General features: G+C 43.7%; 1 protein-coding gene across 4 annotated transcripts; it reads left to right on the forward strand.

Annotated features, from left to right (window-relative positions):
- Positions 1-205: 205 nt before the first annotated feature.
- On the forward strand, positions 206-27,628 carry LOC8035699 (SWI/SNF-related matrix-associated actin-dependent regulator of chromatin subfamily E member 1). 4 transcript variants are annotated; one of them, XM_029988008.4, is made up of 13 exons: positions 207-719; positions 1,108-1,154; positions 6,001-6,093; positions 9,590-9,664; positions 10,903-11,034; positions 12,191-12,266; positions 13,770-13,828; positions 15,785-15,848; positions 18,336-18,395; positions 19,297-19,466; positions 21,209-21,310; positions 23,314-23,652; positions 26,936-27,628. In XM_029988008.4, the coding sequence occupies exons 1-13, from the start codon at positions 659-661 to the stop codon at positions 27,077-27,079; spliced, it is 1,422 nt and encodes a 473-aa protein (XP_029843868.2). In that variant the 5' UTR covers positions 207-658; the 3' UTR covers positions 27,080-27,628. The 4 variants fall into 4 exon arrangements, with proteins under 4 accessions (XP_029843869.2, XP_029843870.2, XP_029843868.2 ...); XM_029988007.4 differs by having other exon boundaries at positions 332-719; positions 9,590-9,676; XM_029988009.4 differs by lacking the exon at positions 18,336-18,395 and having other exon boundaries at positions 206-719; positions 9,590-9,676.
- Positions 27,629-27,724: the final 96 nt, after the last annotated feature.

Below are 27,724 nucleotides of genomic sequence, written 5' to 3' on the forward strand. Positions count from 1 at the left end.
TTGCACATACTGGAATGGGCACATGTGGTGGTGTGCGGGGCTAGGCAGATAGGTGAAAAACCCTTACGCAGAGCGCCTGCCAGCCCGCCACCACATGTGAAAAAACATAACATCACTGTATTTTCAAGAAATACGTGCCCGCTACCAGCCACCGCTCCGGCAACGTGGAATCGTGGAATCCGAATGTCTCCGCGTGGTCTCCGCGGCATTGTACGACGACTGGCGTGGCCAGCGTGGGGCGCGGGCCGCGCCCCGAGCCTCACGCAGCAGCAGCGAGGCGAGCCGCAAGGCCAGTGGAGCGTCTCTGTGGCTGCTGTGGGGCTGTGGTCCTGTGGTGCCGGGCGGTGCCGGGGTGCCGGTGGCAGCGCCGGCAGCGCGCCGTAGCAGCAGGCAGCAGTAGTGGCAGTAGCAGCGCGCAGAAGCAAGAGATCCGCGCATGCGCAGAGAGCCCATGTTTTTTTTCTTATTCTCTCGCTTGCTGTTTTCCTCTTTCTCTGGTGCTCTCCCCCACCCACCCCTACGGCCTAGGTTCACGGGAATGTCGTGCGCGGCACGAGCGTACTCGCGCTTTTTAAAATTTCACCCATGATTGCGGTCTTCTGAAGGTTTTCAATGTCCAGATTCATGTTTTAGCGGCGAGGCATCACGCTTTTACGTCATGGCCCTGCCGCCAAACTACCGGCAGCCCCAGATCGCAGCGTCTACTCCGCCCGTGCCCCGTAAGCTGCACAAAATGTCTTCCATTCCTCGCGTTATGAGATGCGCCGCGCGGCTTTTGTTGGCGTGTCAGAGTCTTTGAGGTGGCTCTCGCAGCAGGGCGTCTAAACCAGCGGCGGGACGACGCTGATTTACAATTGTGTCCTGCCGGTAACCGACGCTAACTTTGCTGCAGTTCGTTTGTCACGTCGCTAAATGTGTATTGTTCCTACCGGCGTGGGGAAAGGAGGAAAAGGCCCTAAATCGTGCTCCGGCGCTCGGTCAGCAAGATCAATAAGGCGTATTAAAGCTCGTTTATTTTTATTTTGTTTTTTCGGTGTGGTATTAAGCGCTTCGATCTCGGGAGGACAAAGAGTCGCCGTGCTGCATTTCGCCGTTTCTCCTTTTCAGAACGACCACGAACGCAAGGGGCGACTTCCAACTCCAACTCTCCTATGGTATGTTGGTGCCGCAGATTGCCACTTGGAAGTGGATACAGTGCAATGCAGTTGAGCTAAGAACTTGTTTTTGTCGTTTCGTTTGTCTACTAGATTTTGATTCGGTGTGACAAATCTGACATCGTACAATGGAAACAAATTAAAATAGGCTAACGATTTTATGAACCGAACCAATGAGATGACTAGTGAGAATTGAAACGTTATCTAATAGGTGAAAAATTCAGATAAGAGCACCCGTCTTCATTGGCACTTGTTCAGTCAGCGCCTTTTAACGTGAACATAAGTAAATACTGACCTACTATGATATTAACTCGGAAAACTCGTAAACAAACAGACGGACTCAAAAAAAGGGGACACGAACGAGCGCTTTTCCGTGTCCCCTTTGTGTCCGTCTCTTCAGTTAACGAGTCTCATCAAATTGTGTCATTAGCCCTGTTCCTTTTGTTGTGCCCTGCCAACCTGCATTTCTGTGTTAATATTGAGTGCAAGCCAACTTACTACCCCCAGGGTCGGGACTAAACAACTCTTTATTTTATTTTTACCCTGTTTGGTTTTTCAAATTTCTAGCAGTTTCAAGGATGATATATATATATATAGTCACAACTGGGGGGCCTGCTCTCAAATGAAATCTATGTTAGGGAGTTTTAGCGAGTCATTTTGATGCTAACAGTTGGTCCCCGATTTGCCAAGCCCACTGTGCATGAGCATGCAAATTGTTTCAGGACTTTCAGAAAATGGAGTCCTTTGGGAGTTGTTTAGAGGTGGCTGGTTCATCCCCAAGGGTACCTGAGAAGGGTTGAGCAGACTTGTTATGGTTCGCTGCACCCAGCTATACTCTGTTCTCCCCTAAGCTGAGACTGTGGTGGGAGCTACGTGCCCACTGAACCAATCGTCTGTCTCCCTTTCATTACCTGACCCGGCTATCTGTGCATGGGTATGGGCGAGAGCGTGATCACGTGGTGAAAGAGCTGTACGGCTCGTCCAACGAGCACATGGCTTCCACCACAGTCTCAGCTTGAGGATGGGTGGAGTAGAGCGTTAACGAGAAAGTTTCAACATGGCAGATGAAGCAGGACAAGCTTGGGTGAGCGGTGCGAGCCACATTTCAAGGTGATCCATAGAGGCAACTGTGGTATCGTTTCAAAGCAGGATTGTCTATAAACGATTCACCGATGCCTCCCCCCCCTCCTTTATGTGCTGCATAGTATATATAAAAAAAAAAAAGGAAGGTTCATCTTGCCATACATTTGGCTACCTCTGACCAACAGGGCATTGAGGCCGCCGTCGCTGTGCCGAGATTGCAGGTGATGTGTTTGAACGGATGCAAAGAACTGGTAAAATATTGCTTCAAATGTGATTGTGATTGTTTAGTCTCTTTTTATTTTACTTTTGTAAGAAACCACCTGCAGCAGGCATCACAAAAATGAGAACTAAAAGAAAGTGCTCCTCTTTAATTAAGAACTCTGAAAACAAAGATCAACACCACCAAATCTGCATTTTGAAAACTACATTCCATTGCTTGGGAGTGAATATGATAATGTATAATCAGTTTTAATGGAATGCATGACGACTGAACTATTGTTGCGTCTGCGAGAACATCCAGACTGTTCTTTTGAAGTTCGTTAAGTGACCATGTCATAAATTGTCGCAGTCGCCCCTGCCTGGAGGTTAGAGGCACGATTCCGCCTAAACGGTTTGTCTGCCAGCCCTCTCCAACGACTGTGAGCAACATTTATTTTTGTTAAAGGGCCCCTGAAAAGAAAAAAAAGTTTTTTTTCACGATCTGGTGGAGAGCTGTGTGTCAAAAAATAAATATTACACAAATATTTTTTTTATAGGAGTATTGATGTGATTTAGTCGGTCGTCACCTCCTTTCCGCTTGTTTTCTCTCTCAGCACTTCAGGCGTGCGGAGGAGATGGTCATTCCGGAATGACCCTTGACGTCGTGGACTTGGCGTGCAGAATTTCAGATAAATCTCTCGTCAATATTACTACTCTAAAATTTTATTTTTTTGTGCGTAAAATTTGTTTTTTGACACGCGTGTCCCTTCAGACTTCAAAAAAACAACCATTTTGTTTTCTTTTCAGTGGCTTTTTAAGGTTAATCAGCCTGAGCAATTGGTGCGTGTGCCCAAGTCGGGGGAACAACGCAATGGGGGGAGCTCGGGCTGACACACACCACTCAAACAAAAAAAAACCAATATATTTATTCGAAAGAAAAAAGTAAATAGAAATATAGATTTCGAGGTTTCACGCGTAAGCAGAACTACAAAAAAGAAAAAAAGGTTTCACATAGAATTTTATTTAATATTAAAAACAAAGAAAACAGTCAGCATGCTACAGCAACTTCAAGGTTGTAAAACAACATACAGAATAATTAGAAAGTCCGAACAGGCGGCACGCATCAGCAAATTAGAACACCAGACAACGAAATAAAAGAAAAAGGCTAAGAACGGAGAGCATATAGAATAAAACGTCCGTAAAAAGTTTGAACAGGCGTGCCTCACTCAAATTTGGTGTCGTCGGAGGAGCGTTGTCGGGCTTTCGGCGGTGGTGAGCTAGTGGGATGGGAAGACTGCAACGGTGACGATCAAGAAGCCTCAAAAATTGCCGGGCCGTAATTCTCGCCGGCTTCATCCCGCAACCACGAAGGTCCTGTCCCCTTGACAACCCGGAAAGCTCTCCCCGAAAACTATCGGTTTCCCACGAAAATCGTCCCTCTCCATGGCGGCTTATTTCCCGCCTTTGTCGGCGCCGGAGGCACCCCCTGGGGAAAGAAAAGAGAAAAACAAAACCAGGTTTTGTTTTCCTTCCTGTTTGTGGTTGCAAGGTGGGGCAGCCCACTCAAAAGGCAAATTGGTGAAGGAGCACGGCGAACGGCACAAAGTAAAAGATTGTGGGAGAGTCGGCGGTGCCATAGTTTGTGACATATATCAAGTTGACGTTACACTCTGACAAGATTATCAGTTTTTTTTTAGCACTACGATCTCTCCAAGGAACCGGACAGCAAGGAGCACCTTGCACATATGCAATTGTTGTGTTACTACGACAGATGCACATGCATACTGTTCTGGAAATGAATTAATGGGGACAATTTAGTACTTTACAGCTGTCCTGTTTCTTGGTCAGATCATAGTGCTCAGCAAAAATTCTAACGACCTTGTCAAAGTACAACCTCATGGTCGAGATGAGCAAATGACAACCGTCGAAGAAGCTGGGTCTTGATGTCGACACTGGGGGGGCCTTCCGCTACCAACATAAGTACTGGTAGTAGTAACCACAAGGGTTCTATAGCAGCGGTTGCTATCTCTATTTGGGAGGCTTCGAGCCTTGTAGCGTGGTCCCATATCTCCGCGGCAATGATTTCAGCGTTTCATTTACACTGTTATGGGCTGGTTCAATAATATGTCTTTCACGCCAATAATCACTGCTAAATAAAAAAAAAAAAAAACTTATTTAAGGGTGGGGCAGGGTCCAAGAGCTTTTATTAGGCACTCTTCAGAGTGCTTCAATGTCTTCATTCAAAATGCCTCGTGCGCCGGCAAGATAACGAAGAGTTGTTGCCTGGTGGACCCAGGGTCTCGAGACCCGTGGTCGGGGAAGTGACGGAGAGAGACTTGGACAACATATCCAAATCCCTTCGTGGCTGCTGGGCAAGTTTCCTTCTGAAAACGGAAGGAAACGCAAAACCTCCTCACCCAGCGGCTGTCACTGCTTCTCAGACAACGGCCACCGGAGGAAATGGAGACCTAAGGAATCTCCAGAGTGCAGACACGACTGTGGTTCAGTCACCACATGTTTAGTCAAACTTGTTTTATTTCAAAATTATGCCCTCTTCCAATAGAGCTTAAAATACAACATAATGACGTACACAAAAATAGAATACCATAAAGCCGGCAAGTCCATGTTTTATTTGGAATTTCCGAACAAATGGTATGTGTTTTTAGAAGTATGTCTTTGGTGCTGTTGAATGTTCCTCCTATGGTTAGTATTCAGATCTCTTGAACAGAGAACCTCGTTTTAGTTTGTACAACGTGCATAACTAAAGAAAAAAAAAAAAAAAAAAGCTAGGTGGTGACTTTTAATGCAATGTTAAACCAGTACTTTGATTGCGGTACGTCGCCTACAATCTTGACCCTGCAGCTCCAGTTCCTTGTGGTCAGAGGAGGCCAAATGCACGGGAAGATAAAGAACATTTTCTAGAACCTGTCGGTCAATCATTTGTAGACAAACCTTTCACTTCGGGAAAAAATCGCAGTTTCTTTGAACCGCCTTGAGATGTGCATTGCACTGCTCGTCCAAGCTTTTCCTGGTTCATCGACCATGTTAAAAGGCTTTTCTTCCTCGTTCATGCTGCACTCCGTTAACCCCTATGCTGATAGTGTAGTGGAAGCTACTTGCTCATTGCACCAGTCATATGTCTCTTTCGCCACATTCCTGCCCTTACCCTCGCGCAGGGAACGGAGTCGGGTGATGCAGCACGTAGCTCCCACCACTCTGTCAGCTTATGGGAGAACGGATTTTAGTGCACGTGCTGCAGATCTTGTCGATTAGATCAAACTGTTCTCAAGTTCCCTCACGATTTGCACTCACATAAGCAGTGGCCTTAATGAATTGATCGGGGACGAACCGGTCATCACGAAATGACTCGCAGAGTTCCCTCTCGTAATGCTTTGACTCAATACTTCTTTTTTTACTGGGCAACATGCATTGCAAGATTTGCACCAACTATTAAGCGGAGGACATCCAAAACTGGCAGTGCCCTTGTCCTTCTGCTGTCTTTGGGTTTCAATATTGTTTGATTTTTTGGGGTTTCAAGTATTGTTGCACATGCTGTCTCTTGCAGCCTTCTTCGGCTAACAGCAGCCCCTTTGTGCCGTCACCCCACGGGCATCCCTCCTTCAACCCTCTGAAACTGGGCTCTCGCGGCGTCGGGGGGGTACGTTGACATCATCCTGCCCACACAGCTTTTTCTTTACTGTGGTGGCTGACAGTCACTTTGGCGTATTTACTTGTTGCTACTTCTACTGCAGACAAGTTATTTCAATTTACAGCTTATTGATTTGACTGCAAGTAAATTTTATGGAAGCTGCATTTCCTTTTACAGACTTCATTGAGTGGTGACTTTGCTTCCAGAATCTCTATCGTCGTTAGAGTCTAGGAGATCAAACTAGCTTTCATTGATGCACCCACCTTTGCATTTTTGTATTTTTCGAAAGCTATCAGGCATCTTGGAAGTTGCCTATTGTAGACTTTTAAATTACCAACAATTTCTTGTTTTGAAGTGCATCAATTTGGACTGCTTTCTGTTCAACTGTATTTACAAACGTTGATAGGAACTATCAACGTTTGTAAATACAAGAAATAATTGCTATTGTCAAATTCAAATGCAATTCAGACACTTTGTCAAAGGGTAACTTGTTGATAGACAGTTGTCAGGCTACATGCAATAGTGATACAAGTTGACATATCTTTTCGTGCATTTTTATCCCCAGAAGTGTATATGGTATGCAGACAACTTCAGCTATATACCCTGTAAATTGATTTCTAAAATGGGAGATAGATTAAAGGAGCTGTGCAATTTCTCCAGAACTTACTCCAGAACCTTCTGGAGTAAAGAACAAAAAAACGCTTTTGCCTGCATGACCTAGTTTCTATTGAAAATTTACAAAGATTGAGGTTTTTTTGCACCTTTTAACTCCTTCGTCGTCTTCCGAGTCACGTGGGGACTCTTGGGGTTCCGGTGAAGCTCTCTCTCTAGTGCCATCAGTGAGCAGTGAGAACTCACCCGCTTGCGACCACATGCTTGCGCGGCATGATCAACATGGCGAAAGGAGGAAATTTCCAACGTGCTCGTCCAAGTCTGGCCATCCCCGTCCGGCTTATGGCGGCTCCTCGTGGTAGCAGATAGAGCCGACAGTTTTGTTGACCTCAGATAGATAGCGCGCTCAAAAACTCCTTATAATCACAATTTTGTTTATGGTACCATGTTTTTGACGCATTTATATTTATGTTAGAATGACAACTTTTTTTTTTTTACAAGTCTTTTTTTGGTGTTACGCCGTGTGATTCTTGTGACCGCCGCTCGCGGCTGCAGATTAGGAAATATTATAATTTTTGCCTTATGTCTACGCGGCAGAATCGCAAGATTTCAAAGGAAGATGTGTTTTCTGTCCTTTGTGACGAGGTAAACAATGTCGAAAGTAGAAGATGCAAATACTTTTAATGTTAAAACCGTTGCACAGCTCCTTTAAGTTTGGTGTGCATGCCAGTAATAACGGTGAACATATGCAGGGCTCCATTTCTGAACTTGTACCTAAAGGGCAACTCCGCTCAATTCCGAAGATTTTGCTTCACGAAAAATGGGATATATATTTTTAAATCTAATTTTAAACACGAGCGGAAATCGAAGCCGAAACTTCGGCTCCGTCCAGCAACATTGGCCTCGGGCCGCCAAGTACATGGCCATCACGTGGTATGAGATGTCACGTGATCCTCGGCCCAACGACGGGCGGGATGGGGGCGGGCGTGTGGCAGGCGCGAGTGTCGTCTGCACCGCACTCTTTGCCACGTTTTGGTGTCTACGACATTCAACGACGTCTGCACAACTGCGGCATAAGTCTGCGACTCTGCGCACGTGGTGTCCATAGTGTGGACGAAACTCCGAGAGGCAATAATCACAAACGGTGAGACGACGACGGTGGTTGTGACGCGGAAGATGGCGGGACCACGGCGGGCGGTTGGTCTGCTCCCAAGAAGCGCGCTGCGCAGACGCGTACGCCAATCACGTGGACACCGCTGAGCGCCGAGAGGCAACGTTGCTGACGTCATGCGCTACGCTCGATCGGAGAAGTAAAAACAAGCAAAAGGGGGCCATGATGATGACGTTTAGCTCAATGTTGGCTTCGCCCATGCCGTAGCCTTGAGTGTGCTGTTGGTTGCGTCTGAATTCGCCCGCTCGAGTCAGCCGATTTCGGCAACTTGGCGAGTTGCTAAGTTTGCCGGACCGTTTAAGAAACATTTAGACAGAACTGCGTCGTAATATTTGACGTGTGGTCTTCCTAGGCGATACTGAAGATGACTGCATTGTTTTTTCAAAACCAAAAATGAAGCGGAGTTGCCCTAGAATCGCAAGATTTCAAAGGAAGATGTGTTTTCTGTCCTTTGTGACGAGGTAAACAATGTCGAAAGTAGAAGATGCAAGTACTTTTAATGTTAAAATCGTTGCACAGCTCCTTTAAGTTTGGTGTGCATGCCAGTAATAACGGTGAACATATGCAGGGCTCCATTTCTGAATTTGTACCACTATTGCACATGGCCCTTAAGTTAGGAGAAAAATACAGGTCTGCGATTAAATGAGCCAGTGACAGTTCAGCATTCTACATATTATGCAAACTTGTCAAAGAAATAATAACTAGTGATTGGAAACCCTTTATTTTTCTGTAATGCCATATTTTTAATTGCGGCATTGTGGAGGCTTATGGCATCACCACTTTGCTTCTACTTTGTAGAAAGGTGAATGCAGATCATGCCACTGTTTAGGGGTAATTCACATAGCCGTTACAAGCATATAATGTGCTTGTATGCATATAATGTCCGAGGCAACTACATTAATTAAATGTTTTCAAAGCATTGTATGACTTGAAACCATATAATGTGCAAGGCAACTACAATAACACACAATTCAAGGATAGTGAAGGTTTTTGAAGAACGCAATTGGGGAGGGGGGCACAATGCAGCAGATCCTAGATGAAGATTAAGGCAGGCAAGGTTTATTATTTGAAAGAGAGTTCAGGAGGTCTGCTTTGTATCTCCAACTAAAGGTCACAAGTCATGCATTCCAATGTTAATAAATATGCTCTCTACTTGTGGGATGGTCTTAGAGTACAAGTGCTCTCAGCAATTTGCAAAACTGAGATGTTCTATGCATTCTTGTGCTATGAGATACTTAGTGAACAACACTTGCACATATTTTTTTTGCTTGAGGTAATGGAAGTACAGTTAAACCTCGATTGAACGAAACATGATTTTACAAATTTCCCGATTTCGCGAACAAATTTGGATTCCCTGTGCAGCTTATGCCCAAAAGAAGTTGTTCTCAATTTTACGATTTAACGAAATAATTAGCAGGTCCCGGTGACTTCGTTAAATCGAGGTTCAACCGTAGTTGATAATGCTAAAGTGATTCAATGCATGCTTTGCACGCACTAGGATGACTTCTTGACTCTAATGAATTGTCCTTGGACGAAGTGGGCTAGGTGCAAAGAAAGCAAATAATTTGGAGATGAGCATGAACGAGCAAGAACCTGATGTTGTGTCCTGATGACACCAGGAAACTTTTAGAATGAACTTTTAGAGGCAAAATGGTTGTAGAAGAGCGCAATACAGTTGTGAACGGTCAAATTCAGAGCTGCCTGTTGTTGGTGTCAATGCAGGCCGACAGTCGTGTACCAAAACCCCCTAAGCCCCCCGATAAGCCTCTGATGCCATACATGAGGTACAGTAGAAAGGTAAGGAAAATGGTAAGGATTGAAAGCCCCTCAGGTTCATCATTCTGCTTTTACTTCACGGCACCTCTGTGCAAGCCAAGGGTCTAAAACTTCACAGAGCCTTTACTGTTCTTGTGAGGTTCTAATCTAGAGAGCCAGCACTTGTCAGAAATAACCCAAGACAGGGGACGACACTCGCAGATCTTGTACAGGCAGTTTCAGGAAAACCCCAATCTGATCTCATTCTGTTTGGTTTGTCTGCGATTTTTTCTATGCCTTTTCCTTTGTTGCTCTTCATGGAAACTGATGAGACACTTGCCTTTTAGGTAGGATTAACCTTTGTCGTCATTATTGAGCATTTCTATCCAGTTTTCTTGGAACTAGCTTTCAGTCCAGCCTCTTGCTGTAAGTAAAATAGCCATTGCGGAAAGTTTGTGGACATCTGTCCCTGATGGCATGCAAAAAGAGCGAGAGCCTCTGTGTTTCAGACCCTTGGTTTAAAGCCTAGCTCTCGCCAGCTGTCCTTCCGAGGCTCATCTGCATTGGGCCAAAGCAGGGCTCACTTGGTGGAAAAAGTAATTCTTTTAGCATATGTTTGCTCTTCCTTATTTACAGAATAAAGAAATCACAAGTCGGTGCAAATTTTGTTCTGCTGTAAACAAGACCTTGTGGAATTGGGCAGTGTGTGTAGGCCACTGGCAAAGATATTTAAATTAGCTTTGAATTCAATTGCACACAGTTAAGCCTTCATGCAATAGCACAAATTGTTTGATTTAAGATCGGCAAGGCAACATTTGTTACACTTGATCGTGAAGAACAAATTAGGGGTGCAAATTAAGTATAGCTTGACATCGCCACTCCTCAACTAAAGCCTGTCTGCAGGTGCTGAATATCCATAGGTGTTCAGTTTGTAGTCAGTTTGTAAAAGGTGTAAGCTTCTGTGGCCGAGCCTTCACATAAATCGTCATCCACAGGAAGACATGTTCTCTGGCGAGAGCTGGCTTTAGCAAGCTTCCAGGGCATACTCATTGTAGGGGCAGAAAACGAAAACGTTGGTCTCTAATGCACCAACAGAGTATATTCGAGGGATGCCAAGGATCCAGGGAAACGGGAGTGCAACATCGTACGATGTTGCACACACTAAGCCTATAGAAGGGCTGAAAGTTTGCTTGGAAGCCCAGAGGTGCTTGGAGCTGCTTGCCCAATTTACAAAGTTTCTCGTCGGGGGAGCGCCACTGAAAGAGACGTGTCTTTTCAAGGTGTGGGATCAGGTGAAGGCCACAAACCCAGACCTGAAGTTGTGGGAAATCGGCAAAATAATCGGTCAGATGTGGAGGGAATTGCCGGACGAGGCAAAGCAGGAGTACATCGATGATTACGAGACGGAGAAGGTGGGCAGAGAGTCATCGTTCGTGCCACTTTGCTGTCGTTGCTTGCCGTGCTTTCTGTGCTGTCTGCTGCTCCTGCCTCTATGTGCCGCTTTGTTCTCTTGCTCTGGAGTTATGCTTGGATTTTCAAAAAGGGTTGAACTTGCTGTTTCGATGGGCTTTTCATTTGGGAAGTCTTAAGCATTCATCCTTTTTGCCTTTTTTTTTTTGACAAAATATTTTGATTATGTCCAGGCTACATGTGCCCTTAAGACATTAGGAGTGGGCATTCTATACTTGTTTTCACATCAGGAACCGTAGTTAAAAAAGTCCGGCTTCTCGCAGAGCTTCACTAATCTCTCTTTTTATGTAGAGAATTAAGATGCACTATAGATTAAATACATGTTATCTTATCAAGACATACACGTTTCAAGTTTTAAATGCCGAACGCATCGCTTTTTCCTCCGACAACCAAATCTTTTAAGGACTTCTTCGGTTGTTGGGGAACAATGCGCAGAAGTTCTTTTTTTCTTGAGGTGAAAAGGAGTATAAGTGCCAAGATATATAGTAGTTTCATGCGTTTGATGCTTCTTGAAGTTTGCCATGTAACATTGTCACAGTATATTGAGAGCATTAAAGGGCCCCTGAAAAGAAAAAAGTTTTTTTAAACAGTTTAATTGGCACATGCGTGTCAAAAAATTAATTTTGTGCAAAAAAGAAAAATTAGAGCAATATTTTTGGCGCGAGACGCGATTTAGTTTGTAGTCACCTCCTTTCCTTTGGTTTTCTCTCAGCATTTTGGGCTTGTGGAGGAGGGGGATCGGCTCTGCCTCCAAGTTGAGGTGGAAAGAGGGAATTGCCATCTCGTTGAGCTGAGCGAATGACCATTCCGTGACATCGTGGACTTCGTGCAGAATTTCAAATAGACCTCGCGCCATCAATATTGCTCTAAAATGTTTTATTTTATTTTGCGTAAAATTGATTATTTTTTTTTGACACGCGTCTCATAACCAGATTGTTAAAAAAAAACAGTTTTTTCTTTTAAGGGTCCTTTAAAAGTGTATTGCATCTGCCAAAGAAACAAGATTTCACTTTATTCGCTATGCTTCTTGAGCTTACCAGAGGGGCCACCTCTGTGACGAGCTGCATTTTCTTCGCTTGTTGCCTCATATTTTTTTAGATGGAATACAATGAAGCCTTGAAGTCATATCACAGTTCTCCTGCATACCAAGCCTGGGTGGCCGCTAAAGTCAGAGGTAAGGAACTCTCGCTACATGTGACAGATTGTAAGGCTAGACTGTTGCATCTGTAGGCTGCAGGTCACTGCAGACAAGCACTCAACTGGAGGTTGTAGTTGCCTATGTCTAGCTATTTATCGCATAATTTAAGTTATGTAGGTGGAGCGACAAACTTTTCTTTTTCAGAATGTTACTCGCGGCAATACTAAAAAGATGATAATCCATAGCCGCTGGGCTCTTCCGAACTTTATAAACTACAGCTCGATGAGTCATCAATTTATTATACAATGTTATATAAACTACAGCTCGATGAGTCATCAATTTATTATACAATGTTATGTGCAGATACACAGGTAATTTATTAATAACATTAGAACACACAAGCAGTGGTTCTAATGTTGAGATTCAATTCATACTCTAATACCATCTGTTTTTGCAGGCCCATTTTTTACGAAGTGGGCAGAGTGATCATATTCACATCCATTAAGTTTTGAAAAATTTAAAACCTGAAATTTGCATTTGTAAATAATAAAAAAAAGTGCATGTCCTTGAAGCTCGCAAACTCCAGTTTACAAAAATTTTGGGCTCGTGAACATTACAGGTTTTACGGTAGTTCTGGGAAATTCTACTTTCGTAGCAAGCTGAATGGGTGCGCCCCACATTCAGCTTTCAAGCTGAATGTGGAATGCATAGTACATTTAACCTCATGCCTGAAATGCTTGCACATTTCCAGACACTTGTGTTGGCAATTTCTGGTCTTGGTAATAAAATGGTTCTAGTAGGCTAACAGATGGCGCGCTGATGCACTTGACATTCTTCTATTTAATAAAGAAAGCCTCTATGATCTCCCGCTCTGTTTTTTTTGTCGCTTTTTTCAAGAACTTCGTTGGCCCTAAAAGCGGTTTGCAGCCACAACGCTGGCAGTGCTCAGACAGATGACCCCCCGAATTGTTGCGTACAGATAGTTTGGGTTCTCTTGCCCTGTCATCGAAACAGCATCCTGTTCGTCCTATATTTTACTTCTAAAAGTGATTGGTGCAGTGAAGCTTGATAACTCTCAACATACTTGTTGCCTTGTCTGGCATTTTTAAAAGCACACAAAACTGCTACAGTCTAAGATCATTATAACAGACCTGGTTACAACAGACATTTGGATATAACATACCAATTCGTGAAGTTTGTTTGGTTTTCCTTTACATACCATTGGCTTAATTTTATATCTGCATGCTACATACTCCTTTTATAACAGACCAAAATCTTGGTAAAAATCAAGGTCTCTTATAACGAGCTTAGACTGTAGTAGGGTATTCAATCAAATTAAACTCTCTGGTGGAATAAATGATAACCAAAGAAGGCACTGTTTCTAGCTAGACAGACTGCCACATGAATCTTCACATAATAGTTGCAGCAATATCAATAGGAGTTAAGTATATGCTCATGTTCTGAAAGTAATTTTTGCTGCTTTAAAATAACTTGGGCCAATCACATCGCTGAATTCTTGTATATTGTTTCTGATTTCAGCTCAACAAGCTGCAGAGGAAAGGGAAGCCCTCGAGCGCAGTCCGTCAGTCGTGAGTTCGGTTAGTGGAGTTACTCATCGTTGTATTTTTTTAACTCTAGAGTGTCAGGTCACCACAAAAGGCCTCAGACCCATACCCTTGCCCTTGGGTTTGTGATGCTTTGCAAGCTGCTAATGTAGATTATTTTCATGCTGGATTGTTTAAAACCTCTACCTTTACTTGGAAATTTACAGCAGGGCCATTTAAAATGTTGCCTGATATGAGAACTTGCACTTATGTGCACTTGCCAAACTGAATGATGTACTCCTTGCCGTACTAAAAGATTGCACAGCAGTGTTGCACAGTTCATATGTGCAGATAAACTTGATTCCACTAGTTCACAGCTAGCAGTGAGGTTGTAATGTGACTTAACCGGCTGGAGTATCATCGCATGTCTGCTTTGATATAATGATGTTCTGCAACTCCTCGTCACTTGTGTAATGCACATATGCCCACCAGGTTTGGTAAATGGTGATGATGATTACATGTAGTATGGTGACATGTCTACATTCAAACTTGGATGTGTGCCTTTGACTGAGTTACTTATTAAAAGATAAAATAGGTACCATGAACTTTAAAATCTGTATTTAGTTACATGAATTCAAGTGAATTTAAAAGTACTTGAAACCCGTATGGGCAACTATTACCGGCAACAAAAATATGGGACTAAGCTGTACTTTTTCCTTGCTTATATCTTTTTTTTAAAACTAAATATGTTGAAATGGACTTTCTTCCATGCATGATGGAACCTTGGTATGTTTTTCTGGGGATCACGGTAAAAAAAAAGTATGGTTCAGGAAAACATAAAAGTTAACGCTTTTGGTAGACTACAGATGAGACAAGCAGAAACTTGCATAGCAATTTATTTCACGTGGACTTTCATATGTTGACCTTTGTGTTTCGAAAGCATTATTTAAAAATGGGGGTCTACCTGTCATCAGACGAAAAGATGTCAACCTTTAAGTCTGAAAGCAATAAGAGCAACTGACGCTACCCTGCGTCAGTTGCTGTACCTAGTATGCCAGTGCGAAGCATTGAAGCCCGATGCATATTCGGTGCCGTGGGGTGCACAGTGTACGATTCCAAACTTTGAGCTGCACACAAAATGAAACCAGCGGAACCGGGCAAACTTTACACTATCCAAACACAAGAGACGTGTGCTTGTGCCTCCAGAGAAGGATGGAACGATGAACGGACTGCTGCGAAATTCTGAATTCATTCCAAGCCTAGTTTAAGGTCATGTCTACCTGAGCAAGAAGTGTGGGCAAGGAGTGCGGGCAAGAAGTGTGGTGCAGAGAAGCAAGGTGGTGAAAAGGGGGTAGAGCAGGATGAAAGAAAAAGTGTGTTCGCTGCCTGGCAGAACAATGTGTTGCCTTGAACAGCATTTTTATTTTTTGCATAACAGCAAGGAGGCCAACACAGCCTAAAGGAAATTAGTACACATATCGCTCTGGGAGTTCAACCGGATCGGCATCTGTGAACGGAACAGTCAGAGAGACATATCAACCGAGAAAGTACCAGTGAGGTTCTACCGTATATCTGCTAAGTCGGACGTCGGGAAGTGCAGTTGCGCTACCGGTATCAGCCTTATTTTAGAGATGCTTACTTGTACTTGTACAAGTAAGCATCGGCCTACGGTACAATTTATACTTGTACCGTAGGCCAGGGGCAGACGCAGGTATTTTTTGAGAGGGGGGGTCAGGTGTTGGTCAGCGTATCATATGTTTAAGACCCCCCCCCCCCCCTTTCCGTTTCCACGACTTAAATTTTTACATATGCAGAATTCAAGAGGGGGGTCAGGACATCTGGACCCCCCCCCTCTGAATCCGCCCCTGCCATAGGCCATAAAGTTTTTATTAACTTTAGGTGTTTTTTTTTTTTGTTTTTTTTTTTAAGGTTTAATTATCCTTTTTTTTAAACTCTTGTTGACAGTGAGGCTTCTGCAAAATATGCAACACTTGATGTTCTTTGTTTCAGTCTCTTATGGCTTCCCAGAAAACGGACGGCAAGGTCAGCATACAGCCAGCCGAAGATGAGGATGGTAAGTGCGACAGCTCTTCCATCGTTTCTGTTGGTGCTCTCTGCTCTACCTTCTTAAAACATTTTTAGTGCTTTCCGAAAGCTACGTGTTGTTCACGTCAGGGTCTTAGCTAAGCCATCTTTAAAACATTGCAGGGAATTGTCAATAACTTTAGGACTCTCAATTTTACACAAGACAGGTGGTTGGAGCTATCTAAATTCTGGACGACTCAGGGCAGAATGGAAAAAGTGTGTTGTGCATTTGTATATTTCTTCGATTGGCCTCACTTAAAATTGTTTCCTTACTGCTAGAAGTGCTAATGGACCATTTTTGAGTCATTCTCAGATTTTAGAGATACTCGCTTCCGACTGACACTTGAGGGCATGCTTCAGAAAAGCGCACAACTGCATGAACCATGTCATTCTGACCACCAAGTTTTAAACTATGCCTGTGTTGAGTGTCGATGTTGAAATTGTATTGAGGATGTAGCAAGCACCTAGAACGTCTACTGCCGTGCTTTGTCGGTCTTGGAAGTCCGAAATGTGTGACCACAAAAGAATGGACCCTCTTGACTGATCCTGGCACCTGTGTTAACGCATGAATTGGATCACTGCTGGTCGAGCCTATCACGGTTTGTGATGAGCAGGTTTGACTGGTTTTGTGGTTCTACATGCAGTCTGCCGCCATTTGGGACTTGTGAGCATGCAAGGCACATCTCCCATAGTCGCACCATGTTGAGCCTCGCTCGTTTCGCCCCGGTTCCTAGACACAGTCTTGTAATCTTGCTGTTGGCATGAACTTCTGGCCCTCCTGGTAGCCCAGCTGACACGTCACTCCCCCTGCAAAATTTACCGTCGAGCTGACAGGTGTCCATGTAAATGAGGCATGATTGTTCGCCTGCCTTGGTCATCTAAAATTAAAGGGCAGTGGAAGAAACCAAAATAGTCAATTTGGTGAGGCACACTTAGCTGCTGTTGATGTTACCAGTGCTGCAAGCTTGGTTTCTCCAATTTTGGCTTCTACTTTATTGTTATTAAGATGCAAGGTTTTCATTTTTGTTGCTTTTTCTGCTTTATTGGTTGTTACCTTTGTGGTTGAAGCTATTATATGAGCAAGTGGTCATAGCAAATTGCACAGTAAAGCCTTGGAATGTATGTTGATAGACTTTGCACACTCAGTGAGCATGCCATGTCTGGGTGTTCCACTGAAATTTGGCTATGAAATTTTTTCTTATGTGCCCTACTTATAAGTTCTGTTTGCATTATAGCATATGTGAAGGACATGAATATTCTGGAATTTCAGGCACACAGAGCCTCGTAGTGGGAGATCTATTGAACCAAGGAAACACAGCACAATAAGGAAGCAAGCTTCTGCAAATCTTGTGATAGTGTTAATAACTTGTAATATTTAGAGAAAATATCCAGCTCTTGTCTTCCTTCAGAACTGCCAGATCCAAACTGTTAGTCCCCAAATTGGCCCTTTTGCTCTTCATTACATTCATGTCGCATTCATATGGACCCCACTGATTTGGATTCCCAGTCTTTGTCGCAGACATTTTAACATCTTCCCAGTCTTTGTCGCAGACATTTTAACATCCCATCTTAAATTGAGGTGACACTACACTGGAGCACAATGTTTTTGATATTTTTTTGCATCCTACATGTTCAAGAGGTGTAATAGAAGACCCCCTTTTTAAGGTTGCATGCAAATCTCATTGCAAGTCTTTATCAGCACTAAACAAGTGGTGCCTGCTTTATTTTCTTTTTGGTCTCTTAATAAATGTTTAGAACACATCGTGGCAGGAAAAGGTGCTACTAATCAGCAGTTAATAAATCGCATAGATTGAGAGGTTGATATGCCACATATATTAAAAGGAGTTGCTTATCTATAGTTAGCTTCAAAAATTCCTTGCCAGGTGGCATAGTGTTCTAACATAAGCACTGGAAGTGAAAACTAACTTGTTGAACACCTGCAGGTATCTCTGGTTTCCACAGCATATTTATTTTTGTGTGTGTGCTTTGTCTTGCAAAAGTCTTGTAGGCTGTAGAAGCATTTGTTAGCTACTGTGATTTGTCAGCAACAGGGATTGAGAGAGCAATGATTTGAATTCTTGGTTTACACTTTTTTGTCGATATGGAAGCTACTATCAAGTAATGTAGATTGAAACTTTAAGTGTTAAGTCAAGAATCAAGGAAATTATCATATTTTAGATTCAGATCGCCTATGGCTATACACTGGCTATTGGACTTCTGTAGCCTTTTTTTTTTTTCTTGTAGAATATTTCTGAAGGACATTTCATCAACTTCTGCATTCAGTGAAATTACAAATCTGAAATATTGAACTAAGCCATGGGATAGCTCGTTCTTCACCTTCCGATCCCAATTGAAATGTAGAAAACTGTTGCAATCACCAAGGTGTGGCCAGGTTGCCATTCACTTTTGTCTATTGAGTCTCAAAATGGTGATACGGCATAATTGAAACACTTTCCATCTGCTTTTCTTTGTGTAGGGATGGGCTCTGGCTCACTGAGCAATAGCATTTACCTTTTGGAGGTCAAAGGGTTGAGTGGTAGGTCACCTCCAATCTTCTCTCTCTAAGATTTTGAGATGCTTTCCAGTCGCAACATTTCTATCCTTCATGGTGTTTCTGCCCATAGTTTGGGTACTTAAGATAAAAGTGAAACATATCATTCAGAAAAGGGGTTGGAGCCTCATTCAATGTAATTTTTTATGTTTTGACAACATGCAGGATAGAAATTTTTTAACATGCTTTTAGAGCTCAAGCAATGCCAGTTTCAGAAAATTTGTGTCATTTGCCAATTCAAATAACTCTGCCTCATACAATTTTTCGAAATGTTGATATGCTATTAAAATCTTCAGACGCCATTTGTGGAATGTTTAGAAATGTATGGTTTAAATCGTTTAATTAACTATGAACATTTGTATGTGGTTGTTACTGTGCAAGCTATGACCCATCAATATCTTTTATGACTCATATTTGCTCGTTAGTAGGAAATAAGATTTGGAGAAATGCAGCAAGCCAACTGCCTCACCAAGTTGACCATTGCATTTGCACATCTTTTGTTGAAGTTAAATGTTGTATCTTCGCATGCCTGTTACCACTTACTACCACTATATGTCCCTTTCTCTCTCATCAATATTTCCCAAAGTTTGTTGTTCATTTCACCTTCAAATGCACCGTGATATAGAGAAGAAATATTTACAAAGTAGCATCATTTACACATCCTAAAGCCGCATATTTGAACTGGAAATCCCTGGTCAGGGTGTTCCTTTTAGTTGTGCCAAGCATAGTAAATGGCATGTTCAACAAATAGTGCAGACACCAGAAAAGCAAAAGATAATTAATCCTAGGCAGGCATTCAAGAAAGATGGTGGAGCTGAAATGAGCCTCAGAAACAAGAAGTTGACTTCACGTAATATCTGTTGAATGCTTTTTCTCCTCTACACAGACATAGACGAGTTTTCGGTGAAGCACATAGCAGCTTCTCGCTACATGCGGAATCACAGGTTGATCAACGAAATCTTCAGCGACGCCGTAGTTCCGGACGTGAGGTCTGTGGTCACGACAGCTCGCATGAGCGTCCTCAAGCGACAAGTGCAGTCCCTCACCATGCACCAGGTGGGCAGCCACTGGCCCGATCGGAAATGCCGCGATTGTGTTGTTGCATACCGTGGGCCATGACTAAGTGGTGTCTCTTCTAACTCCTGCTCATATCCTTGTGGCTCGCAACATCATCCTCTTCTCTCGTATCACTGGACATAACAGCGGTCACCCTATATTAGCCGAATTCTTCACTTTGGGAGAAAAGTAATTTATGTGGTCATTTTTGGCTGAACCTTGCACAGCTACAGTTGAACGTAATTTACCAAATGTCGCAGTTGAACTTTTTAAAAAAAAATATTTTTATCTTGTTTTGTAGCAAAAAGTATCATTGTTCTTGATTTAGCAAAGTGGTTTTGAGCTGCAGTTTTGATTGAATAAGGTCTTTGCCCGTGCACGCACATATTGTCCCAAAATACATTGGGAGAAGAAAGAGCTTTTTTTTTCTTTGGTACAGAGGCTTTCCCAGACAGCATAATTTTTATTAGTGTTTTATAAAAAAAATATATATTTTCACATTTTGTTTTATAACTTAGATTAAAAGATTTTGGCATGAGTTCACTTATAGGCATTTGCTTGGTTAAAGGAATCATGAGAGAATATTCTCATTGGCTAACTAGTGTTCGGAATAATCTTCTCATTTGTAGAATAAGGAACAGGCGTCAAAGCTTTGTTTTTTGTTCGACACACAAAGGTGCGACTTGACAAGTTCGAAGACCTTCCGAAACCAGCAGTATTGAGGATTCTCTCCTGGTGATCCAGTCAGTCGGTGCATGGGGCCAACAGGAGACTTGGTGAATAACGAGGAAAAAAAAGGGAAAAAGAAAAACCCTGCAGCCAATTCGGCAGGAGATTGAACAGTCGTGCCCCAAGCATTTTGCTTCAGCTGCATGGGCAACAGACGTAAATTGTTTGCACATTGTGTAAGTCCGAAACCGAGTAACAAAACTTCTGGCACAATGTTTGGCTAAGACTCGTTTCAGTCAGTGAATCGCTGATCGAACACGAGTCTCTGCCCAACGGTGACACAACACTCAAGTTCATTCTGTGCCCTGCGCTCATTCGAGAGAGATGATGTAAGGAATTCAATGCACAGGCCTTGTGTTGGGTGAACACTGAGCTACAAAGAAAACAAGCTGGATAAAGAACTCTACTGTTTGCTTTCTTCACGTAAAGCCACTTCAGGTCCCCAGAGCATCATAACGGTGTGATATCACGAGACAGAGAGGTATCATTCAGTATTCCCTTTAAGAACTGAAATTTTGTCTTGCAGATGCACATGACATCAGTTCCAGTCAAAGCTTTCTAGTAGCTTTTCACAACTTTTCTATTCCTGACTAGTGGGGCTCCCTTTTACAGTAAATGTCTATTCTGTGAAGTTTAATCAAAAGTGGTTGAAGCTGGTTATAAAGACCTGGAAAAGAGACCTGCTAGAAGCTCCAGAGTGGTAGGCTATGTCTCGTTAAGCCTTAGTGAAACGCCGGCTACCACTTTGAGGTTTCCAGGAGGCTCCTTTTCTTAAAGTCTACTTCGTGAAGTTAATTGAGGGCAAGCACTCGTTTAAAAGCTACAGTACAGCTATGGTACTATTCTTTGGTACCGTAACCAAGTTGAAGAAACTTTAACATTCTCCTAGTTTGACAAAGCCACCAAGAGTCGTTCTGTTCACTAGTATTGTGAGCCTGCAGTGATCCCCGTAAAGGATCTTTCCTGCTGAGCCAAACTGGCAACTGAAAACTGTAATTAAAATTGGCTTGCAGGAGAAGTTGGAAGCAGAGTTACAACAGATCGAAGAAAAGTTTGAGGCCAAAAAACGCAAGTTTCTTGAAGCAAGCGAGCTGTTCCAGGCAGATTTGAAAAAGGTGAGTTCCCCCAATAGTCTTGTCTAGTTTTGGAGTCTGGAGCACACATTACATAACTTATTTTGTTAAAAGGCAACTCCGGCCAAAAGTCGAACCAAAGAGAACGACCAATATTGGTGTAAGGAGACTAAATATGAGCACTGCCTAAATATTGCACTAATGGGAAATAGCAATCCACTTTAAAATCAATATTAAAAATGCTACCACCAGCTTCTCAGTGGGCATTCAAGGGGTTGGCTCTTTGTCAAGCAACGTTGCGCTCGAATGTCATGTTCATACTCGAGGTTATTTTTTAGTACTGCCATTTCTTTCGCCTTGTTTGTCTGCTGGGTTTTCAGCCGTCCCAGCGGATGATTGCTGCGTGTTATGTTAGGTTTTAGCGGCCGTCGTTTGCAAGTGCTCCTCAGCAATTGCGCACAAAGATTATTGACCCCCTGCCTGTACAAGCACGTTGTGGTGCCAAAGTGCAAGGAGCCCAAGGGACTGGCGTCGTTGTGCAATGCCGAGCACACCTTGCTGTTCCTGCTCAGCCTTCCTGGTCAGCACAAGCTTACGACAGGCTTCCACAATGCTTCTCGGGCATATATTGCACACCACCAACATTGTAGTTCTTCTCAGAAGAGGGGGCTCGTTCTGAGCCTGTGCTGTGAAAAACGCACTCGATCGTGGCACCCAGTAAATACCACCCATTCATTGCGTTGAACTCGCTTCTTTGCCGGCAGTGTGTATTACTAGTTGCTACAGATGTTTCATATCTATAAAGCAAAGCAGTAACAGGGCCGTAGCATCTTGCTCGACTGATCGGAACTGCTCTTGCGATTAGGCCGGTCGTACGTTTTGCGATACCGCAGTACAAAGTTGGCATCGCACGATGGCCATGCACCTGGGCTACCATCTTCTCGAACCGATAGTTTGTTTCACCGTAGACACCAGAAACAAAACTTTCGGGTACGATATCTACAAAACTGCACGAGGCATTGAAAAAGAAATTGCCCTTTGTAATTCAGGGACACCTCCTGCTCTATAAACGGTCATAACCCTGAAATTAAGAAGATGTACCAGAGTTACCCTTTATTGCAGACTAAAAAAAAACCTCCCAGTAGGGGGAAATTTCTAGAAAAATGTTTTCATTAGCAAATTGTCACTTTGGTAACGGGAAGTGGACATTTTGCTGAAAGCATGGTCTAGTGGCCGTAATGTAAGTTATGCTGTAGACACCACTGGAATAGGGCATTGTTTTCAGGAAAGCTGTCTGCTCAAAATAAAGCTAGTAGCTTGTTGACTTGTTCTGATTATGCTTACACTTTACATATGGGACTGTGGTAGTGATGCAAAACGATCGAAAAATTGACTTTTGATGCTATCGACAGTTTTGGAAAGAACTCTATCAGTTGTTGACTATCAATAGTATACTATAGAGAGTTGACTCCCGGATGGCTTTTGATACTATAGAAAGTCATCTTTCAGAAAGTTATTGTGTTATGAATGTGGAAGCACTAGTGAAAAAGATGACGATGACGGCGTTGTAGACAATGCGGGGCTCTAGACAAAACATGAAATACAAGGGAAACTAAACATAAACTTGCATTTTCCTCGAATGAATTTAAAGGTAAAATAAATGGCATTTTGCTACTTTTCTTGGTCACATATTTTGTATATTTCTGTGATCCAGATATCGCGCTTTGCACTTTAGTATGCCTGCACTTGCAAAAAAAAGTACATTTGTTTTTGTAGCTAAGAAAACACTTGCTGAACACATCTAGTATCAGAATGTTTCACAAATCTCTTATCTAAGAACTAATATGTGCACTAGGTGTATACTTTATGAAGCTGCAGGCTAGTCCTCTCAGCTTTTCCAAGAAAGGTGTAAGGAGTGTACACATTTGCAGACAATCTAGGTTTGTTTGCGGCATCGAGCGCTTTAAGAGGGTGGTGAGGGCAGTCCCTTGGCCAACCCGATTGTGGCAAGGAACACAGCTGATTGCGTGCTCTTTCGCGGGCAGAGGTGCGGCAAGACGGTGGACTCTGAGACGTACCAGAAGATGGTGGAGCGTGCCCTGGAGCAGATGAAGAAAGACGCCCAGGCCAAAGAGGAGCAGAGAGACAAGCAGAAGGCGGAGGAGGGGGCGGAGGAGGACGGTGGCGCCTGCAAGGAGGCCACCCCGGCAGAAGAGTCCCCCCAGGGAATGCCCGTGGCCCCGGGCAAGGAACCCGGAGAGGAGGAAGAGGAGGAGGAGGAGGAGGAGGAAGGGCAAGGCAACGAGGAGGAGGCGGGGGACGCAGCGCATACGCCTATGGAATGCGAGGACACTGCGGAGAGCCAGGACTCCCAAGTCAGTCAGGTATGTCTTGTGCCAATTTTTTTCACCAGTTTATTACCTTCTAGGCACGGAGCACTTTGAAATTGCTGCATTGTTTTTAGACCAGGTGTAGAGCAGCTTGATATCCATCAAGCTGCTCTACACCTGGTTTTAAACTCCTCTGGTTGTTCAGACTTGCTTTGTAAGGGACATTCCTCCCTGGATGGGCTCCTATGTCCCAGTGGCATGTCCTCAACCATGGTTGAGTTGGGTCCACGCAACAAGTTGCAAACAAGCTTGTGCTTCAGGCCAGTTGTGCAACCTGCACTGCACTGATTTGCTGCACTAATTAGCTGTGCCCTATCTGTGGAGCATGTAATTGGCTGTCCACACAGACCTTGAGCAACAAAACTAATAGTAACCTGATTTCTTTTGTTACATACTTATCCTTTTCTGACCTGCATGCTTTACACAGCTTCATAATTTCGTAGCACAAGGGGATTTCTGGATGTAATTGGAATGGACCATTTTTATATAAGAAGCTTCTGGTCTGAGGTTTACAAATGGTGTAGATTTAGAGCTATATTATTAGAGAACTGGAGTTGTTTTCTGGTTGGTGTTTGCACTGGCATAGTACATTTTATCAGTTTTTGCGAGGTCAAATCTGCATATAGTAGTTGCCATGCTCCATCCGATACAAGACATGTTCCAGGAGAATTATGGGACATACAACTGGAGTATAAGCATATCCAAAGCTTTCTCTTTAACACCAAGCCAAGATTGTACCTAGAAAATGTTACTGTACTAGATTGTGAATTTAGCCAAGCTGACCTTAGGTGGCTCTTAGCTTTAGTACAGTTGTACAGGCACTGGGTCATCAGCAAAACATAGTTCCAGCCTCTATTTGCACAAAGGCAGCTGTACTTCCTCAGTGAGCCGAGCCTGTGGTATTAACATTGTACTACACATAACGTTGCACTGTACACAAGTGGCATAACAGTCAGTGATGTAATTGGCCCAAGCCATTTTGGAGCACCTGTCGGAGCAGCCAAAACTGTGTTTTGGAGCAGCGAAAGTGGCCTTTGGAGCAGCCAAGACAGTGTTTTAAAGCAGCAAAGGTGGCTTTTGGAGTAGCTAAAACAGTGTTTCGGAGCAGCAAAAGTGGCTTTTGGAGCAGATATTCTTAGACAAATAAAAATATTAGTTTCAAGTGCTAGACACACGAAGGACACTTTGCTCACCGCAATAAACAAATTATAGTCAAGTTAGACCTCCTGGGAGTCTTTCAATATGTAACTGCCAATGACGACACATTTTGCAATGCTTCAGTTAAATGATACATACAATTGTACCCACTACAGATAAATAATAACCAAACTGTACATATTAAAATTTATTTGAAAATGGCCAGCTTAGTAGTAAATATCACAGCATTAGGTTGACTAGTTATATAATAAATGGAAGCAGTCTCAGACTGATGAAACACGTTACTGCAGTGCAATGTGAAATTTCTCTCGAGATGGCTGTTTTATCGAAACCCAGGTACAAGTTAAACACACACACACACACACACACACACACACACACACACACACACACACACACACACACACACACACACACACACACACACACACACACACACACACACACACACACACACACACACACACACACACACACACACACACACACACACACACACACACACACACACACACACACACACACACACACACACACACACACACACACACACACACACACACACACACACACACACACACACACACACACACACACACACACACACACACACACACACACACACACACACACACACACACACACACACACACACACACACACACACACACACACACACACACACACACACACACACACACACACACACACACACACACACACACACACACACACACACACACACACACACACGTGCACACACACACGCACGCACGCACGCACGCCAAAAAAAAAAACAACAAAACATCGCGTGCCAGGGCCAAAAAGTTTTTGAAGCGCTTTGTGCAACGACTAAACTCCAGACAAACAAGCACGCTGTGCGAGTTCAGCATACAGGCATTGACTTCTTTGCTTTAGCTCACTTCTCTTAACAAACTTTCTTTCGTGGCAGATTTTTCAAATACTGGGGTCCCTCTCAAAAGAAAGCTTACCGAGAGAAACCTAGGGAACCAATACTTCGACACAGCAGTCTTTGAGCTAGAAAGATTTTTGTAGCAGCGTATTAAACAAAAACTGGAATGTTGATGAACATGCAACGGTCCATACGTTTCAGTTTAGAAAGCGCCATATCTGCAGCGACGTGGGGATGGCAACACCCGACGTCGCGAGACCACGGCGACTGGCAGGCAGGGACCAAATATAGTTTTCCCACGGCCATTGCTTTCAGGAGCGAGTACTTCAGCTCGTAAAGTACCTGCCACACAAAAACATGGTTTCGTTTCGCAGCCCGACGGCATGGCTGGTACCCAGCACTAGCGTCGGTGCGTCTGCACATGACCACGTCTATCGTTAAAAATTTTTTAAAAAGACGCGAGACAACGAGAACGAGAGCGCGAAACGAGAGATGGCTGGAAAAGCCATGCAAGACCGGATGAACGATTGATTCAGGGTACTTTGTGTCGGGCGGCTGCTTGTGCCACCTAGCTCACACGTGCTCAGTTATGGTACTCAGTTTAGTTTCGCTTTTGAAAGGCGACCAAAATTGGTCCTATGGTGCAGGCTTGGCGCAGATTACCCGTATTTCGGCAAAATGTAGCAGGGTTAGCCCCTTGGCGCAGTTTGGCGCAGCAATCACATCACTGAACAGTGCCAAACACGGGATAACGAGGCAAAGCAAACTGGGGTCTCGAACAAATCTAAATGCCTTCTCGCAATACCATTTCATGGTTTTTCCATCGTGATGAACCAGGTGTCATCCTTCGTCTAGCATCGTGCTGCTGGTGATTTTAGCAGCTCTACGAGAGAAAAAAAAAAGTGTGTTTTGCATGCCACATTAACAACCTGCATCGCAGAAGGCTGAAACTTTCCTGCCTTCTTGAAGAAAGTCCAAAAATGTAAAAAAATCCTGTTTGTCTTTCTGGCATACCCAGTGTCGTTATCCAAGTAGGTGACAGGATCCAAGCGGAACCGAGGGACCTCATTCAAGTTCAGGCTCATCGAGATGGGTTTCAGAATCAAACTAGCGGTGATAGAAATGCTTGGTGATTTGCATAGTCTTACTTTCTGTGCTAGATTGTGCCGTGGGACTGATGGCACTCACTTGTGCATCTGGCTACAGGAGCGGAGCGACGGGGCCTTCTCGGACCAGGAGAGCAAGGAGCCCAGGGGCATCGAGGGTGGCAGTAGCAACGACGACACCAGCCAGAACGACGGCGGTCGGATAGCGTCTCTTGCACAGTCCGAAATGCCGGGCTCTAACTAGGGGCGGGTTGCTCTCCCCGAGCCTCTTGTTTTGCCATACCTTTTTACGGATGACGGGAATAATCCACACAGGAAACAGGAGCTGCAGCTTGTCGACGCGGCCAAAGAAGTACTAGAATGCTTCCCGCCCGACTTTACGAGACGAGCGTTTAGGGAACGTACCAGTAAACTCAGCCTTACCAAGTAGAGTCCGGGAACTAGATATCGACAGAGGCGGCTTAAGGTTTTCGGTCTGTTTTATCACCCATCGGGCCAATTTGAAACGTGACATATTAAAAACGTTGCAAATAGGAACTAGTGGCGACAAACGCTTTTTATATTCAATGCCGGTTCTCACGTCGCAACAGCTAAGTCCTGCGGCGAGAGGACCAAAGCACATAGATAGCATTCGGTCGAAGAAAGGTGTAGATAACGTCATGCCAGGTTTTGCGGAGTTATATTTGTCATTTTGGTTGACTTGAGCATCTGAAATGATGCAATTTTATCTTGGAGCATTTTTTGTATGTCACTGCTGTACACATTTTAAATATAAAACTTTCTTAAAGCCATATCCTACCCGTGTCTGTGTGGCATCATCACTCTCATGTTGGTTGGACCTGTGCAGTTACATTTTCATACGTGCTTTTAAAAATCCTGTCGCGTACAT

The sequence above is a fragment of the Ixodes scapularis genome, unplaced genomic scaffold (genome assembly GCF_016920785.2).
Source record: "Ixodes scapularis isolate PalLabHiFi unplaced genomic scaffold, ASM1692078v2 PGA_scaffold0__279_contigs__length_252992795, whole genome shotgun sequence".
Lineage (NCBI taxonomy): Eukaryota > Metazoa > Arthropoda > Arachnida > Ixodida > Ixodidae > Ixodes > Ixodes scapularis.

Bases quoted from the DNA above. Each gene is read 5' to 3' on its own strand.
- LOC8035699 (XM_029988007.4), top strand. From the start codon at position 659: ATGGCCCTGCCGCCAAACTACCGGCAGCCCCAGATCGCAGCGTCTACT. The intron at 6,094-9,589 runs GTACGTTGACAT...GTGTCAATGCAG, and splicing joins GCTCTCGCGGCGTCGGGGGG to GCCGACAGTCGTGTACCAAA. The intron at 21,311-23,313 runs GTGAGTTCCCCC...TTTCGCGGGCAG, and splicing joins TCCAGGCAGATTTGAAAAAG to AGGTGCGGCAAGACGGTGGA.